Genomic DNA, 18,437 nt, shown 5'->3' on the forward strand with positions numbered 1-18,437 from the left:
AAGAATCAGTATAAGAGGAAGAAGGTGGTGAGATAAACAGAATACCAAAGATATGGTTGAAATTTTTCTTTCATATTAGAGCAAAAGTGAGAATACGGAGAAACAAAAAATGTCCTTGAAAGAAAAATGACTTATGTATTTCAGTTTCTTCATGGTTACTGATCTGTCAGATGACAACATTTTATTTCTCTGTCTCCTGAACCCTATTTTTCTGGAAATAATTTTAACAAAAAGGAATAATAGTCTAGTAGTGCCATGACATTTAAATAAACCATCATTGTGGAGAATTAAGAGAGATTAAAACACTGCTCCACATAGTATATACACATTCTTTGACTTTTAGAACAAAGTTTTGATTTCACAGATAGAGGAGGAAAAATGACAGTTGTGTTACAAGTAAACAAAGTTGTCATGACAACATCTGTTTTTACATCTGCAAATATTTGTTGTTGACAATGAATTAGGACATTATGCAGATCCAAACACACACAAAACACGACTACCTTCCCTCTCCCCCCCCCCCCCCCCCCCAACCCCTCACACATGAGAGCCAAACATTAATCACATATTTCAACAAAAGCCATATACACACAAATTGCAAATATTTTAAATAATTATAAAAGATATTTTAAATAATTATAAAAGATATTTTATATATAATTTTGATGAACAAAAAAACTGTAAGCAGAAAGCTTAACATTATAATGAAATATTAAGAATGAAATGAATATTAGAGTGAAGGAATAAAGAAGTTTACATTTATAGGATGCTGATGACTGTTTAACAATAAATACATATCTCATTAAAATTTTTACGTTTATTACTTCAGAACCCAGATCTCCAGAAGGAAATCTATGTAACCTTGTAGTAGGGCACATTTCTGTTTTCCTGATGAACTAGTGTCTCACAAGTTTAAACTTTTTTTAGCATTGGTAGGTTCAACACCTCTGGTACTTCTATATCTTCAAGATGGATTTTTGATGGATTAAAAGGAAATCTTACTGGGAACATGAATTTTGTGTCCATCAGCAATGTGGCCTGCAAGAGCAACAAGGTTATGCAAATAGTGACGAATAAAATACACAACATGAACCAGTGTACTTCCATAGCAAAACACAGATGATGTGACTTACCGAACGAAAGTGCTGGCAGGTCGATAGACACACAAACAAGCACAAACATACACATGAAATTCAAGCTTTTGCAACAAACTGTTGCCTCATCAGGAAAGAGGGAAGGAGAGGGAAAGACAAAAGGATGTGGGTTTTAAGGGAGAGGGTAAGGAGCCATTCCAATCCCGGGAGCGGAGAGACTTACCTTAGGGGGAAAGAAGGGGTACACACACACACACACACACACACACACACACACACATACACACACACATACAATGTGTACGTGCGGATGGATGTGTGTGTGTGTGTGTGTGTGTGTGTGTGTGTGGGTGTGTGTGGGCGCGGGCGCGAGTGTATACCCCTTCTTTCTCCCTAAGGTAAGTCTTTCCGCTCCCGGGATTGGAATGACTCCTTACCATCTCCCTTAAAACCCACATCCTTTTGTCTTTCCCTCTCCTTCCCTCTTTCCTAATGAGGCAACAGTTTGTTGCGAAAGCTTGAATTTCATGTGTATGTTTGTGTGTCTATCGACCTGCCAGCACTTTCGTTCGGTAAGTCACATCATCTGTGTTTTTAGATATATTTTTCCCACGTGGAATGTTTCCCTCTATTATATATATATAAACTTCTGGAGGGGAGATGGAGTATTCCTTTACCACAATGAGCAGTTATGGGTACCAGGAAATGCCCACAGCATGCAGCACCATATTGCACAACAACAGTTCACAGCTAACATGTGGGTGGGTTTGGTCAGTGAGTGCTTCATTGAGCAGTACCTTTTACCATCCCACTTATTATCAGACTTTTCTGGAACAGGTTCTTCCCAGTTTGCTTGAAAATGCTACAGTAAATGTGACGCACAGCATGTGGTTCCAGCATAATGGGGTGCATGCTCATTTTGGATTGGCTATTCATAGGTGTTTGAATAAGTCATTATTGCATTAAGTGATTGGGCATGGTGGACCAGGTCACTGGATTTATTGAGTCTTGGTTTCTTTCTGTGAGAGCCATGAAATCTCTCATGTATCGTAAGCTTGTGTAGTCTGAAATGGATCTCGTCACAAGAATTTTCTTTGCAGGTGTTGCAATCAAAGAAACTCCTGGTGTGTTTGACCATGTCTGGGAATCAATGCATACTTTGATTTCATCATTGTTGAATGCTAAAATTATACTTTTATACTTGAAGCATGCCAATCAAATGAAATAATGTGGAAACGAACTCATCAGTCGGCATGTTAATGATTTCATGAATGTATTCAGAAAGAGTATTGCCCTGGGGGTCCTGAATAAACACAAAACATCTATGGCTTTTTGTAATACAAATATGTTATAATCACTAAATAGCACTTAACAGGAAAAACTGTACATTAACTCCTCACATTGGTGAAGAGCCTTCACACTTTTTTTAATGTATTTGTTAAATCTTCTCAAAACATACCCAGCTGAAGTTCAACTGCTTGAGTTTTAGTACTCCTATAGCTGCATGTCAACTTTTGCAGCCCGTCCTTAACATATAATAATCACAATTTGTTTGCCCTGTATTTTTTACTCATTTGTTAAAATACTATGATAGTACAAACTCACTGTTAAATTATCATATCTGTGCTTGTTTGTAATGTACCACTCCACACATCACTTCTGCAGCTTGGTAAGACAGTTTATATTTCTTATGAACTACTAGTGAATGCAACTCCCATGAACATTTGTATTTATTAGGGCCATGTGGAAGGTCCAGGCAAAGCTTTGGCCTAGTTGTACACCATGGAGGTGTACGTGAATAGTCCTCAAGTATAGGTGGTAAAGGCAAGGACTCCACTTCAGACAGAAGAGATCGGATGCAAACTGCACTTGTAAGCCCTGACCTGGGCTTCCAATGTGGGAATGAACCCCTGTGCATGCCTAACCATCAATGGAGGGACTCCGGCCTCCACCAGGAAGCTGGTCACTGGATTCATGCTAAAAGCTCCTGTTGCTAGTTGAATGCCACGATGGTGTACTGGGTCGAGTAAATGCAATGCTGAGGGCACCGGTGTACAATAAATGAGACTCCCATATTCAAGGCAGGATTGAGCAAAGTCTCTGTAGAGCTGCAGCAGCATAGATCGATCTCCATCCCAGTTGGTGTTCCTCAGGCAGCAGAAGGCATTCAGGTGCTGCCAGCACTTCCATTTCAGCTGATGAAGATGAGGAAGCCACGTCAGTCGGGCATCAAAAACCAGTCTTAAGAATCTATACGTATCCTCTACAGTGAGTGGATCATCATTAAGTTAAAAGATCTGGATGAATGGTACGACACTGACAGAAGTGCAAGACGCACGACTTCACGGCTGAAAACTGGAAACACTGGGCTACAGCCCATGACTGCACCTTGTGGATGGCTCCCTGTAGGTGCCGCTTGTAACACCAGTACTGGAGGAGGTCATCTGCATACAGAGAAGGTGAGACCAACACCCGGCAGCTGCTGCTAAGACAGTTAATAGCCACTAAAAATAGAGATACACTCAATACAGAGCCCTGCGAGATCCCATTCTCCTGGATATGGGGGAACTATGGGAGGTGCCAACTTGGTCACGGAAAGTACTGAACAATAGGAAATTTAGGATAAAAATCTGGAGCGGGCCCTGGAGACCTCACTCATATAATGCGGCAAGGATATGATGTCACCAGGTCGTGTTGTAAGCGTTTCATTAATCAAAAAATTCGGCAACCAGATGTTGGTATCTGGAAAAGGCTGTTCAGATAACAGACTTGAGGGAAACAGGTTATCAGTGGAAGAGTGACCCTGGTGGAAATCGCCCTGGCATGGAGCCAGTAGGCCACGTCACTCCAGAACCTAACACAAACACTGACTTACCATACATTCTAACAGCTTACAAAGGATGTTGGTGAGGCTGATGGGCCGATACCTATCCATATCAAGCGGGATTTTACTGGATTTGAGCACTGGAATGATGGTGCTCTCCCATCATTGCGATGGAAAGATGCTATCGCACCAGATCTGGTTGAAGATGACAAGGAGATGTAGCTTTTAGTCAGACAAGAGATGTTTGATCATGTGACTGCAGATCTGATCTCGCCCAGGAACTGTGTCAGGGCAACGTGCAAGGACGCAGAGGAGCTCCGACTTTGTAAATGGAGCATTATAAGGTTCATGGTGACATTGAGTGAACGAGAGGGCTTTCCTTTCAATCTGCTGTTTGAGGGTGCAAAATGCTGGGGGATAATTCTCCGACATGGAGGTTGGGGGATAATTCTCTGACATGGAGGTTGGGGCATAATGCTCAGCAAAGTGCTCGGAAATTGCGTTTGTGTCAGTAGGTAACATGCCATTGATGTTAATGCCAGTAACACCTGTCATGGTCTGGTACCCACAAACACATCTGATCTTCATTCAGATTTGGGAAGGTGATATATGGCACCGAACGGTCGAGACACACCTCTCCCAACACGCCTGTTTCCAACTTTTTATAAGGTGGCAAACTGTTTTAAAAGCTATTAGGTGCTCTAGGGAAGGGTGCTGCTTATGTCGCTGTACAGCTCGCCGACACTCTTTAATGGCCTCAGCAATTTCTGATGACCACCAAGGTATTGACTTTCACTGGGGGGAACCCTAAAGAACAAGGGATTGTTTTTTTCGCCACAGGAATGATCATTATAGTGACCTGCTCAACTACCATTGATGGCACCTTGTGGGGGAGATTCAGTGGTGACAGCAGAAGTGAAAGCTTCCCAGTCTGCCTTGTTTAAAGCCCATCTTGTTGGACGTCCAGGAAGATGGGAAAGTGGTCACTACCACATAAGTCGTCGTGGGCTCTCCAGTGGACAGGTAGGACAAGTCCTGGTCTGCAGAAGGATAAATCAATGGTCGAATAAGTGCCATGAGCCACACTGAAATGTGTGGTGGCCCCAGTATTTAAGAGGCAGAGGTCGAGTTGAAACAGGAAAGTTTCGACATCACTACCTCGGCCAGTAAGCACAGTGCCACCCCACTAGGGGATATGGCCATTAAAATCTCCCAAAAGTAGGAAAGGTTTAGGAAGTTGATGAATCAGTGCAGCCAATGTGTTCAGGGGTACTGCACCATCTGGAAAAAGATATATGTTACAGACAGTTATTTCCTGTGTAGTTCTTTTCCTGACAGCCACGGCTTCAAGAAGGGTTTGAAGGGGCTCGGGTTCACTGCATATTGAGTTCAGGACATAGACACAAACTCTACCTGACACACTATAATAGGCACTACTGTTCTTGTAATATCCTGTATAGCCATGGAGAGCAGGGGCTCACATTGCCGGGAACCAAGGTTCCTGGAGAGCAGTGCAGAAAGCATGTGTAAAACTTAACAGTTGCCGTAGCTCAGCCAGGTGGTGGAAAAAACCACAGCAATTCCACTGGAGGATGACGATATCATGAGGTTGGGAAGGCATGAAGCATGCAATGAGGCAGGTTATGCCTCAGGGTCACCTGCTGCCACCGATTGAGTATTTGTATCCATTCCTATTGTGGATGACGTGTCAGTGAGATCCAGGTCCTTAAGGGATAGCGAGATATCCACCTCAACTGCAGGTGCATAATTGGTCTCCGGAGGGTCCTTTTTCTTAGCAAACTTCTTTGTTTGCTTGCCCTCTTGCTTCTCTTTATGGGCTGGCTGGGAGTACTTCTCTGAAGTAGTTTCAGGCACAGAGGAAGACCGAGAAGCTCTTCGTCCAGCAGCTTTTGGCTCCTTTAGCCACCGGTGTGTGTGTGTCCCCCCTGTGTCATTAGTAGAGACCTTGAGAGAGAGGGTACCAAAGGACCCCTTCTGCATGAGAGGAGCTGGAGGAGGCTGTTGCTTCTCTGGCTGGAGAGAGGGGACTGATGTCCCCTGCATTTGGGGGGCCTTGCTCCCGAAGTAGGTACTATGGGAGAAATGAAAGGAGATTTTCCCCCTATCACCAAGGGGGCAAGTGTATTCTGGTGGCCTGGAGGGCACCTGTTCGTGGCGCACAGAGTGTGGTATGGCTGGTACTTGTGATGGCAATTGTAATGTAGCAGCAGCACATGTGGACATCAACAAATGGGGTGTTATCAATCAAATTTACATTTAGCCTCTTAGTAAGTCAACCAGTCCAAGGTCTTGTATTTCATGATTTTTAGCTCCTTTTGGAGTACTGTGCAGTCTGGTGAGCAGGGGGAGTGCTGCTCTCCACAGTTGATACACGTCGTAGGGAGTGTCTGGATGCAGTGGATGTCTGCAGTCTTGTCATGTGGCGGTGGAAATGCAGTGCCTGAATTTCCAGCATTAAAGCACTGCATAGGGGGAGAGATGTATGGTTTATCATCACAGTGGTAAACCATCACCTTGACCTTTTCAGGCAATGAATCACCCTCAAAGGCAAAGATGAAGGCACCAGTAGCAACCCTGTTGTCTTTGGGTCCCCTGTAAACGCACTAGATGAAATGAACACCCCGCCAATCTAGATTGCCACGTAGCTCATCATCAGACTGCAAGAGTAGATCGGAATGGAAAATAATCTGCTGGACCATGTTGAGGCTTTCACGGGGAGTGATGGAAACAGGAATATCATGCAGCTGGTCACAAGCGAGTAACGCCCAGGATTGGGCTGGGGTGCTGTCTGAATCAAGACTGCACCACTGCTCATCTTGCACAGTGCTGTCACTTCCCCAGGCTTATCCTCAAGATGTTCAACAAAAAATTGAAGCTTCATAGGTAGAAAGGAGTCCCCGTCTATTCTGCTACAGACTAAATACCGAGGCGAATATGGCTCTCTTCTTTCTGTAGCCCACTGTTCCTCACATGGTGTAGTGAGGGAGGGAAACAATTTAGTGTCATATCTGTCAGTATTCTACTTGATCTTGCCCTTCGCAGAGATTGCTGGTGGCATATGGTCACCAGCCTGAGATGGCTTAGTCAACTTCATTGCAGGTCATCTGCCCTGATGCCACCCTCTCCGATCAGGGGCTCTCCCCACAGGTGACACCCAGCCACAGCAAAGGCCACCTGGCATGATGACCATTGCTAGGAGTCCTGATGCTGCAGAAGACAGGCATCTACTTCTTGGCATACATGGGGAGTTTACAGTTCAGGCATCAGCAGTGCAATCCCTGTGTTGTCAGGGGGCTACTACCAAATGGGTACATGACAGCCCCACTACAATGGAGTGGCTACCATGCTGGATAGTGGGTGCAGAGAAATACAATACTGTCATGGGGGCGAATGAGGACAGGAGACAACAGAAGCAAGTTACATACCCTGTAAAGTGTCCTCGCGCAAATACTTGAGTTGCAGGTGGATATGCAAAGCCATGACAAGAGGTTCAGGAGATCGAATCTAAGGGCACTATGAACAACTCTTGCACCATGTAAGGTGTCCTTCCCCATATGGCCTGCACTTCTGTAGAATTTGCAAAGTGGCAGGTCAAATCAAAAAATGGGACCTGAACTTAAAGCGCCAAAAAGTGCGAGATTCCTTTTAGTCACCTATTACAACAGGCAGGGATACCTCAGTCCTATTCTAACCCCCGGACCCGCAGGGGGATCTCTGAACAGTCAAAGGGACTGTGTCTGTGATACAATATCCACAGTCAACATCTCTCTTTAGGAGTTCTGGGAACCGGGGTGATGCAAAATGTTTTTTGATGTTTGTATAATCAGAACCAGCCAAGACCAAACCTTGTTAAGACAAGTCTGTGCATTTCATCTGTGGGGTGGAGCAACTCATTGTGAGCTACATATAGTATTGTCAGGAACCAGATTGAAGCATTGTTATGCTACTAAATGTCTAGGTTCAAATCAGGTGAATCTGGTGGTAAAGACATCAACGTGAGGTAACTATATTGCCTCCTAGATCACTACAGGATGTTTCCAGGCATGAGACATGGAAAGTTATGTTGGAAGATGCCATCACTGGCAGAAAGAAATCAAGCATGAAGGAATGTAAATGGTCTACAACAGTGTCCATATACTCCATAGCTTTAATGTGTCTTTGATTATTACTATACTTCCCACGAAAAACAAGGTGAATGTCCAACAGAGAATAAAACTACTCCAATTGGCCTGCATCCTGGCCTGTATATCCAGACACAATTACTGATCTTGTGTAACAAGAAATGTGAGCCATCTAACTGAGCAAGACATTTACATTGATTCATGGCTTAATCTCTCTGATTCTGTGGCCACTGCAATCACAACTGGCAGTGTCATTGGGTCAACATGTGAACACACAAGGGTTATCTGTTGTGGGGGCTTATTTTCAATAATGTGCACAAAACTATGCATCCCTTAACACTTCTGCCTGTTCAGCACTGTGTCATCAGATCTACCACTGAGCACTCCCTGTCTGCCTTTACAGAACTGGCAAGTCTCTGACCTCCACATTCTATGATCAGCCATGGAGATTCAGCATCTTGTCACCTACCAGTGCTTTCGCCATCCTTCAACCACCACTTTCTGTAGGTGCTCATAACAGTTGCATGTTATAGGTGACCTTGGGGTGGACAGTTGGCTATGATGTCAGTATGGGAGACAGTGGGGAGTTCATGGCTGGTGAAGGACGAGGGAGAAGAGACTGTCAAAATTAATGTTTTATTCTGCACTGTTACATTATCACTGTGTCTATACTGGGAGATGGCCTTGCCCCATTCTATGGGTGTCAGCAATGTATGAAAGTGAAGAGTAATCTTGCAGAGGTAGCCAATCCTGCAAATGAGTTACTGCACCCAGGCAGCCTCTGCATGTGGCGCAGAGGCATGTCCACTGCGGTGGTGAGAAACAGCTGCTGTGCATAGGTTGCAATTTGTTGCCTCGTTGCCATCATGACAGGAGTTGGGCTGCTGCTGGAGTGAGCCAGGAAGGTCTGCTGCACGGTGGTACTAAATCTGAAGCACAGACTCCATGTCATCTCCTTGTCTGCTATAGCCCTGTGCCCTTGTGGAATTGCTGCTTGAGTAAAACTGCTACAAAATTGATGACACTAATGGGGGAAAAGAATCGCAACACCAAAAAATAATTGTATACTCTATAACTATTCATTTTCACTTTGTTACCTATCATGTTTGGTTGGTTACTTTGTTTGAAGGCAGGAGAAGGGACCAAACTATGAGGTCATCAGTCCCTTGTTCCTAACAACATAATGCCACAAGTGTGAGAATAAAACAGACGAAACATATAACACAAAACGGAAAGAAAGGAAAAGCCACAAGAATGAAGGGAAGGCAATGAACACTAAAAGGAACAAAAGAGGACAAGGAAACAACAGGGACGCTAGAAACAGAAGAGAGTAAAACATGAAAGCAGATTACAGTGGCTAGCCAACCACGAGAAAAAAAGGGAAAGCCAGTCACTCTGCTACACATTAAAACCTCCACCCTAAAAGCACTAGGGTGGAGGACACAAAGGGTCAAAGGACATGTACTAAAACCTAGATAGAAGTATAAAACCCACTCTCACGGATAAAACGTAAAACTAAAGCTGGTGTGGAGGCATTGTTGACCAACACCAAAGTCAGAGTGCTGGGAAAGTTAAAAGTCTGCTGGGAAAGTTAAAAGTCTGCTGCAGAGTGGCTAAAAGTGGACAGTCCGGCAAGAGGTGGACAATTGTCATTTAGGGGGCCACAGTGACACTGAGGTGGGTCCTTGCAATGGAGTAACCATGCGTTAGCCACATATGACCAATGCGGAGCCTTCCACACATTCATAGTGTCCTTAATGACAGGCAGTTTGTTGTACATGCTGTTATCCATTCCGTCTCCCAAAGCCGGAAAAACCTGTGGTGTAAGACAGAATGCAGGTCAGCTTCGGAGATGCCTACCTCCAGAAGCGGTTTCTGCATTGCCTGTTTGGCCAGCCTGTCAGCAAGTTTGTTGCCGGGGATTCTGACGTATCCTGGCGTCCACACTAAGACCACGGAACGGCGGGACTGTTCCGGAGGATAGATAGACTCCTGAATGGACGCTACCAGAGGGTGGCAAGGGTAGCACTGGTCGATAGCTTGTAGGCTGCTCAATGTGTCAGTTCACAGGAGAAATGACTCGCCACAGCATGAGTGGATGTACTCAAGAGCACGAGATATGGCCATCAGCTCTGAAGTGAAAACACTGCAGTCAACTGGCAAGGAGTGCTGCTCAGCATGTCCTCCATGAACATATGCGAAGCCTACATGACCATCAGCCATTGAGCCATCGGTGTAAACCGCTTCAGAACCCCGGGACACGTCAAGAATCGAGAGGAAAGTGACAGTGGAGAGCGGCAAGGTTAACAGAGTCCTTAGGGCCATGAAAAAGGTCCAGACGAAGCTTCAGCCAAGGTGTACACCATGGAGGCGTACGTGAACGGGCCATAACTAGAGCTGGTAAAGGGAAGGACTCCAGTTTGGAGAGAAGGGACCGCACGCAAACCACAATCATTAGCCCTAATCTGGGCCGCCGATGCGGGAGATGGACTGCCGCGGGCAGGAAAAGGAGATGGTAATTCGGATGCTCAGGGTAACTATGAGCAGTTGCGCACGTCCGATCTACAGTGGAGGGCACCAGCCTCCACCAGGACACTGGTCACTGGACTCTACTAAAAGCTCGTGTCGCTAATAAAATCCCACAGTGGTGCACAGGGTGAGTAAATGCAATGTTGAAGGCACTGCTTAACCACAAACCACACTCCCATAGTCAATTCAGGTTTGGACAAGGGCTCTGTAGAGCTGCAGCAGTGTAGAGCGATCTGCACCCAAATTGATGTTGCTCAGGCAACGGAGGGCATTGAGATGCCGCCAGCACTTCTGCTTAAAGCTGACAAAGATGAGGGAGCCAAGTCAATCAAGCGTTGAAAAAAGTCCTAGGAATTGATATGTGTCTACTACAGTGAGTGAATCATCATTAAGGTAAAGTGCGGGTTCAGGATGAACAGTACGACGCCGACAGAAGTGCATGACACACGACTTTGTTGCTGAAAACTGGAAGCCATGGGCTAGAGCCCATGACTGTGCCTTGTGGATGGCTCCCTGTATTCGCCGCTCGGCAACAACAGTACTTTTGCAGCAGTACGAAATGCAGAAGTCGTCTGCAAACAGTGAAGGTGAGACAGAGGGCTCGACAGCTGCTGCTACACCGTAAATCGCCACTAAAAATAGAGAGACACTCAATACAGAGCCCTGAGGGACTCCATTCTCCTGGATATGGATGGAACTATTGAGAGGCACCAACGTGGACATGGAAAGTACGGAGCGACAGGAAGTTTTGGATAAAAATCAGGAGTGGTCCATGGAGACCCCACTCATACAATGTGGCAAGGATATGATGTCGCCAAGTTGTGTCTTATGCTTTATGTAAGTCAAAAAAGACGGCAATCAGGTGTTGCTGTCAAGAAAAGGCCGTTCAGATGGCAGAATCTATGGACACAAGATTATCAGTGGTAGAGCGACCCTGGCGAAAGCCGCCCTGACATGGAGCCAGCAAGCCACGTGACTCGAGGACCCAGCCCAAATGCCGACATACCAGACATTCCAGCAGCTTACAAAGAACATTGGTGGGGCTGATGGGCCGATAGCTATCCACATCGAGCGGCTTTTTACCGGTTTTGAGTACCGCAATGATGGTGCTCTTCCGCCATTGCAATGGAAAGATGCCATAGCACCAGAGCTGGTTGAAGATGACGAGAAGATGTCACTTTTAGTCAGATCAGAGACGTTTAATTATCTGGCAGTGGATGTGATCAGGCCCAGGAGCTGTGTCAGGGCAATGCATAAGGGCACTGAGGCACTCCCACTCTGTAAATGGGGCATTATAGGATTCACTGCAGCATGTAGTGAATGAGAGGACATTCTCTTCCAGCCGCTGTTTAAGTGTGCGAAAGGCTGCAGGGTAATTCTCCGACGCAAAGCGCAGGGCAAAGTGCAGGGCAAAGCGCTCAGCAATTGCCTTTGCGTCGGTACATAACTCACCATTTATGGTAACACCAGGGACAGCTGTTGGGGCCTGGTACCTGAAAAGACGTTTGATCTTTGCCCAGACTTGCGAAGGTGCCATGTGGCACCCAGTGGTGGAGACTTATCTCTCCCAACACTCGTTCTTCCGTTGTTTGATAAGGTAGTGAACACGGGCACGGAGCCGTTTAAAAGGTATGAGGTGCTCCAGGGAAGGGTGCCGCTTATGCTGCTGTAGAACTCGCTGACGCTCCTAAATTGCTTCAGCGACTTCCGGTGACCACCAAGCGACTGCCTTATGCCTCAGGCTGCCTGAAGAGCGAGGGATCGCGTTTTCTGCCGCAGAAACAATTGTGCTAGTCACCTGCTCAACCATCACATCGATGTTACCATGTGGGGGAGCTTCAGTGGTGATGGCAGAGCTGAAAGTTCCCCAGTCCACCTTTTCAAAGCCCATCTGGGCAGGCATCGTTGTGCCTGACGCTGGGGCAGTGACAGGAAGATGGGGAAGTGGTCACTATCACACAGGTAGTCATGTGCTATTCAGTGGATAGATAGGAGAAGTCCTGTGGTGCAAATTGATAAATCAATGGCTGAGTAACTACCATGAGCCACACTGAAATGTGTGGCGGCCCCATTATTTAAGATGCAGATGTCGAATTGCGACAGTAAAGTTTCGACATCTCTGCCTCAGCCAGTAAGCATGGTACCACTCCGCAAGGGGTTATGGACATTAAATTCTCCCAGAAGTAGGAAAGGTTTAGGGAGTTGATCAATTAGTGCAGCAAATACATTCAGGGGCACTGCACCATCCAGAGGAAGATATACATTGCAGACAGTTATTTCCTGCGTCGTCGTCATTCTGACAACCACAGCTTCAAGAGGGGTTTGAAGGGGCACATGTTCACAACAGACTGAGTTTAGGACATAAACACAAACTCCACCTGACACACTATTATCGTTGTTATGGTTCCTGTAATATCCCTTATAGCCGCAGAGGGCAGGGTTTCGCATTGCTGGGAACCAGGTTTCGTGGAGGGTAATGCAGATAGCAGGTGTAAAGCTTAACAGTTGCCGTAGCTCAGCCAGGCAGTGGAAAAACAAGCCGTAGTTCGACTTGAGGATGACATCATGGGACTGGGAAGACATGGAACATTCAATGAGGCAGTTTAAGCCTCAGAGTCACCTGCTGCCTCCGATTTATTGCCTGAGCAGTCTATATCCATTGTGTCTGAGGGTCTGGTGAGATCTAGGTCCTCAGCAGACGCCAGAATCTCCACCTCATCGTCAGACGCAGAGCTTGTAGGTAGCAGTGGTGTGGGTGCCACTGCAATTTCCATCGTCTTAGGGGTTTTCTTTTTGGATTTCTCACGCTGCTCCTTGTGTTTCCTGGCTGGGAGGACTTCACTGACTCAGTCTCCGGGACTGATGATGAGCGTGAAGCCCTACGACCAGCTGCTTTTGGGCTCTTCAGCTACTGGCGGGCATCATCTTTCCCACTAGAAGAAACCTGGGAAGGGAGTGATCCAAGGGACCCCTTCCTAGCCAGAGAAGCTGAAGAAGACTTATGCTTCTCTGGCTTAGAAGTGGGGATGGGCGTTCCCGATGGTTGGTGGAGTGTTGCTCCGAAAGTAGGTGGTGCAGGAGCAACAGGGAGGGAAATGCCCTCACCACCAAGGGGGCAGGTGTAGTCTTCTGGCTCTGAGTGGTGACTGGGGTTGGAGGAGCTGATGGTGCCAGAACTGTTGTAGCGGTGGTGTAAGATGATTTCATACACGCAGCATGCAAGCGTTCAAATTTTCTCTTAGCCTCAGTGTAGGTCAGTCTGTCCAGGGTCTTGTACTCCATGATTTTCCTTTTTTTCTGGAGAATCCTGCAGTCAGGCGAGCAAGGCGAATGGTGCTCTCCACAGTTGACACAGGAGAGAGATGGGGCACACGGAGTATTGGGATGTAATGGGCGTCTGCAATCTCAGCACGTGATGCTGAAAATACAGCGGGAAGACATATGGCCGAACTTCCAGCACTTAAAGCACCACATCGGCGGAGTGATATAGGGCTTTACATCACACCATTAGACCATCACCTTGACCTTCTTGGGCATGGTATCACCGTCAAAGGCCAAGATGAAGGCACCGGTGGCAACCTGATTATCCTTCGGACCCCAGTGGACACGCCGGACGAAATGTACACCTCGCCACACTAAATTGGTGCGCAACTCATCGTCGGACTGCACAAGAAGGTCTCTGTGATATGATACCCTGGACCATATGTAAGCTCTTGTGGGGCATGATGGTGCAGAAACATCCCCCAGCTTGTCACAAGCAAGTAACTCCCGTGACTGTGCAGAGGATGCGGTTTTGATCAAGGCTGATCCAGATCTCATTTTGGACAAGCCCTCCCCCTCCACGAACTTGTCCTCTAAATGCTCAACAAAAAACTGAGGATTCATCGTCATGAAAGATTCCCCATCAGCTCTCAAACATACAAGGTACTGGGGTGAATAAGATCCGTCGCCATCCTTAGCCTGACGTTCCTCCCATGGTGTGGCCAGGGAGGATAACGATTTTTATTCATAATTCTGTGCGTTGAATTGAGCTTGTGATCGTTTAGAGACTGCTGGTGTTTCACCACCAGCAAGAGATGATGGACTACGCTTCATCGCCTGTCATTCACCCTGATGCCACCAACTCCGACCAGGAGCCCTCCCCACGGGCGCCACCCAGCTGCAGTAAAGGCCACCTGGCAGAATGGCCATTGCTGGGAGACCCGATGCCCCAGGAGGATGGGCATCTACCACTTGGCATACATGGGGAGTTAATGGCACAGGCATCAGCAGAGCGGTCCCTGTGTGGTCAGGGGCTACAACCAACAGGGTACATGGCAGCCACACAATAACGGACTGGCTACCGTGCTGGATTTCAGGTGCCAAGAAGTCAACGCAGACACTGACACTGCATAGTGCATGGTGGAACACGCACCCAGGAAGATGTCCTCACCCAAGAGATGGAGAATGGGCAGGACTGCAATGCGACAACAAGAAAGTGGGCTAAAGATCTCAATGCATGATGGACACGATGTACCTTGTAAGACACCCTTCACCAATTGGCTCGCTCTTTGGGAAAATTTTTGAGAATGGAGGTCAAACCGTACAGGGGACCATCACATAAAGGCCGAAATGTGTGAAACTCTTTTTAGTCACTTCGTATGCCAGGCAGGAATACCTCAGACCTATTCTAACCCCCATACCTGCAGGGAGGGGGGGGGGGGGGGGGTATACATGTTTGTTATCTTGATATGGGTCTTATATTTTGGGAAATACCATTTTGACTATCTGCATAATTTGAAAATGTATCCCAAGCCAAAACTTGTCAATGAGTAAATGAAAGTGAAATTTTCAACCTTGTCTGTTTTTCCATTGTATTGAATATTTGCTTCATTGTTCTGTCCCAGCTCATATTTATGTACATATTGACCTTGCATATTCTGTTGGCATAATCCGCTATGGCTTGTCAATGCCTCCTTGTAACAGTACTTAATCATTCCTAAAAGAACATTTCACAGCTCTGCTTCTTGTACTTCTTGAGAAGCCCCTAGTTTATCTGCTCAAACATTTATGATTTCTTAGTGCCTCTGTATATCCCACAGTAGTTTTCAGTTCCTCCACTTGATGTAATTTTGACACCAACAACAACTGAACATTGGACTAATCACCAATACCTGCTGACATCATTGGGCCCTCAACAAATACCACCACGTCCTCAGATGACCTTCCAGGAAAAGGAGGGCAGGGGGGGGGGGGGGGGGCGTGCAGCAGCTGATCTATTACTTGGTCTGGTGCCTGGAGCAATGCCATTTCCTCATCCTTAACTGCAGTTTGCCCCCATTACTGTTTTATCTGCTGACAACTGTACTATCTTTTCTTTCAAAAAATGAACTGCCTTAAGCTCCAAACTGCACCATGTGTGACTGCCATTGCAACACCTTTACTCATCATCCACACACAATACACAAAGTATAAATATGCAACAGTTCACAACCTGAAAAAATTAATAAATTACAAACTACACCTTATCATTAACACTAGACTCCATATACAGCCTTGCAACATGGCCATATTGCAGAATGTAAAGCAAGTTACATATACTCACTCAGCCCACACTGCAGAATTCCCGAGCAGATTACATTGTGAATATCTAACATCCTCCAAACACTGAGCCTTACCATTGTCCTGAAACTCAGACACATTATCCAGTTGCTCTGACCTAAACCAAATTATTTCAAGTTATGGTGATAGTTATTGCTAGATCCCATGTCTGTCACACACAACAAAGATAACCAATAGTTCTCTCACTCCCCCTACTGTGCTGACACTGTAGGCAGTGGTCCAGACATCGTGCTGCTTGGACAATGCACCATCTGGTGCCTACTGGAGACGCCACCAATTCTGGTGCCAATTATAGCCAAGCCTGAGATGGAGGGGCTACTACAATGTAAGGATGGCAGACAGCAAATGGTTGAGGCAAGGTAGCAGGCTGGTGAAGGTTCAGAAAGAGGTGGCTGCCAAAATTAATATTTTATTTCACACTATTACGTTAGCACTGCATCAGTGCAAGGAGGCGACCATGCCCTCACTTCATGGGAAGAGGGCAGGTGGTCAGCAGGATGACAGCAAGCAATTGGCCAGCTGGCTGCAACCCACTCACACACAGCTATGCTGACACCTGCAGTTGGTGCTTGGCATATGACTGTCACAAGAGCCACAAACAACAGGTGTCAGTGGTGAATGAAGGCGAACAGGAATCTTGCAGAGGTAGCCAATGAGTGATCACGCCCAAGTGGCTGCTGCTTGCAGGGACCAATTGCTCCCGGGACAAGAGTCCAGCTGCTGCCCACTGTACAACAATCTGTGCAACTACAGTGACATTATTTTTCTGCCGTGGAATATGCCTCTCTAGTGTGAAAGAGCAATGGGTACAGGGCACAATGAAACCTTTAGGCTGACTCAATGCAATAAATTTTATTACTCAGCTGGAATAGTGCAATCCTTTCTACACAAAAAGGGGTAAAGGGGTGGGGTGGATGGGGGTAGGGCGAGAGAAAGGGGTAGGGGGAGGGGGAGGGTGAGGGCGAGAGAAAGGGGGAGGGGGAGGGCGTGGGAAAGGGGGAGGGGGAGAGGGAGGGGGAGAGTTGGGCAGATCATGTAACCATTGTGGGGGCATACCCCTCGTACTCAATAGCTGAAGTACAGGACTAGTTTCCTATGATCTTCCAAGATTCCTGCTGCAACACCTGTGAAGGCAAGTTTTTAACTACAGAAGGAGAAACCACTCTGGACCACAGGAGGGCTGCCACTGAAGAGGAGACAGACTTCAAGAATACAGTCTTCAGCGTTACCCAGCAGCAGTTTTTGGTTACATGGATATGCATTTTCAGACTGCTTTTATTTTGCTGATTGCTTTGTTTCATGGTAAATATTTTTTCTTCCTGAAGGCTTATTCTTCCCCTCCCTGCTCCTGTAGAATTCTTACCCATACATATCTATAGGTACTAAGGTGCTGCAAAACTTTTTTTTGTCTTTTGGTAACGATAAACTAGCACTGCAATTTAACAGCTATGGTACTGCAGAGACTGTTAGACACCATATCATTCTTTCTAAATCTTGAATATTTATTAGGTACTTACCATCTGCAAAGGGTAAACAGTTAGATGGGATTGAATATGGATATATGGCATTCACAACTAAGTATATTATAAACAAAAAATAGTCTAAACCCATGTAGCTAACAAAATTTCTGCTGTCATCCTTAGGGAATTGATTGGATGTTGTATCATTCAACCATCTTGCTGATCAGTGATATCACACACAAAATACTAGATAGTGAGTAATAGTATAGGTCAGGGAGAAACTGTGAAGATGTCACTGTCAAAGCTATCGAGGTGGTCAGTCAGGAAATGGAACACTACTCTCAAAGAGCTCTCCAGGACTAATTAATTTTTATTGGACTACAAAAACATCATACTGCTGAGAGGAATTAAAATGATGAAGGCTAATTGTGGTGCCTTTGTCAGTGTAGAAAATGCAACACATTACATGGTTTATAGACGTCTAACAATTTCTCTAAAAGGTTCAGTAGTTATGAAACATTGCAAGAGCAGCAATTTGCTCTCATTTCTCCATACCTGTTTCTGAGGTTCACTTCTTTCCAGGAGCTTGGCCTGTATTCTACAAATAAAGCTGACAGGAACACATTCTTCAGATTCATCAATGGTTGTATACAGATTGAGTATTTTGATTATCTGAAAAACATGTGTAGCAGTTAGAACCATACAAAATAAAATGCAGTAATAACTACAGCAGAAATATTCATTAAATTAATAGCTGTACTACTACTACTGCTGCAACATTACATTT

The 18,437-nt window shown here is 45.9% G+C and overlaps 1 protein-coding gene across 1 annotated transcript in view; it reads right to left on the reverse strand.

Moving 5' to 3' along the window:
* Positions 1-912: 912 nt before the first annotated feature.
* Positions 913-18,437, reverse strand: part of LOC124555899 (unconventional myosin-Va-like) — a 145,651-nt gene continuing 128,126 nt past the window's right edge. Inside the window, exons 11-12 of the mRNA XM_047129958.1 lie at positions 18,206-18,322; positions 913-1,038 (exon numbers count right to left, since the gene is read on the reverse strand). Of these exons, the coding sequence (XP_046985914.1) occupies positions 913-1,038; positions 18,206-18,322 (243 nt within the window). The remainder of the gene's footprint in view (positions 1,039-18,205; positions 18,323-18,437) is intronic.

The sequence above is a fragment of the Schistocerca americana genome, chromosome X, assembly GCF_021461395.2.
Source record: "Schistocerca americana isolate TAMUIC-IGC-003095 chromosome X, iqSchAmer2.1, whole genome shotgun sequence".
NCBI lineage: Eukaryota > Metazoa > Arthropoda > Insecta > Orthoptera > Acrididae > Schistocerca > Schistocerca americana.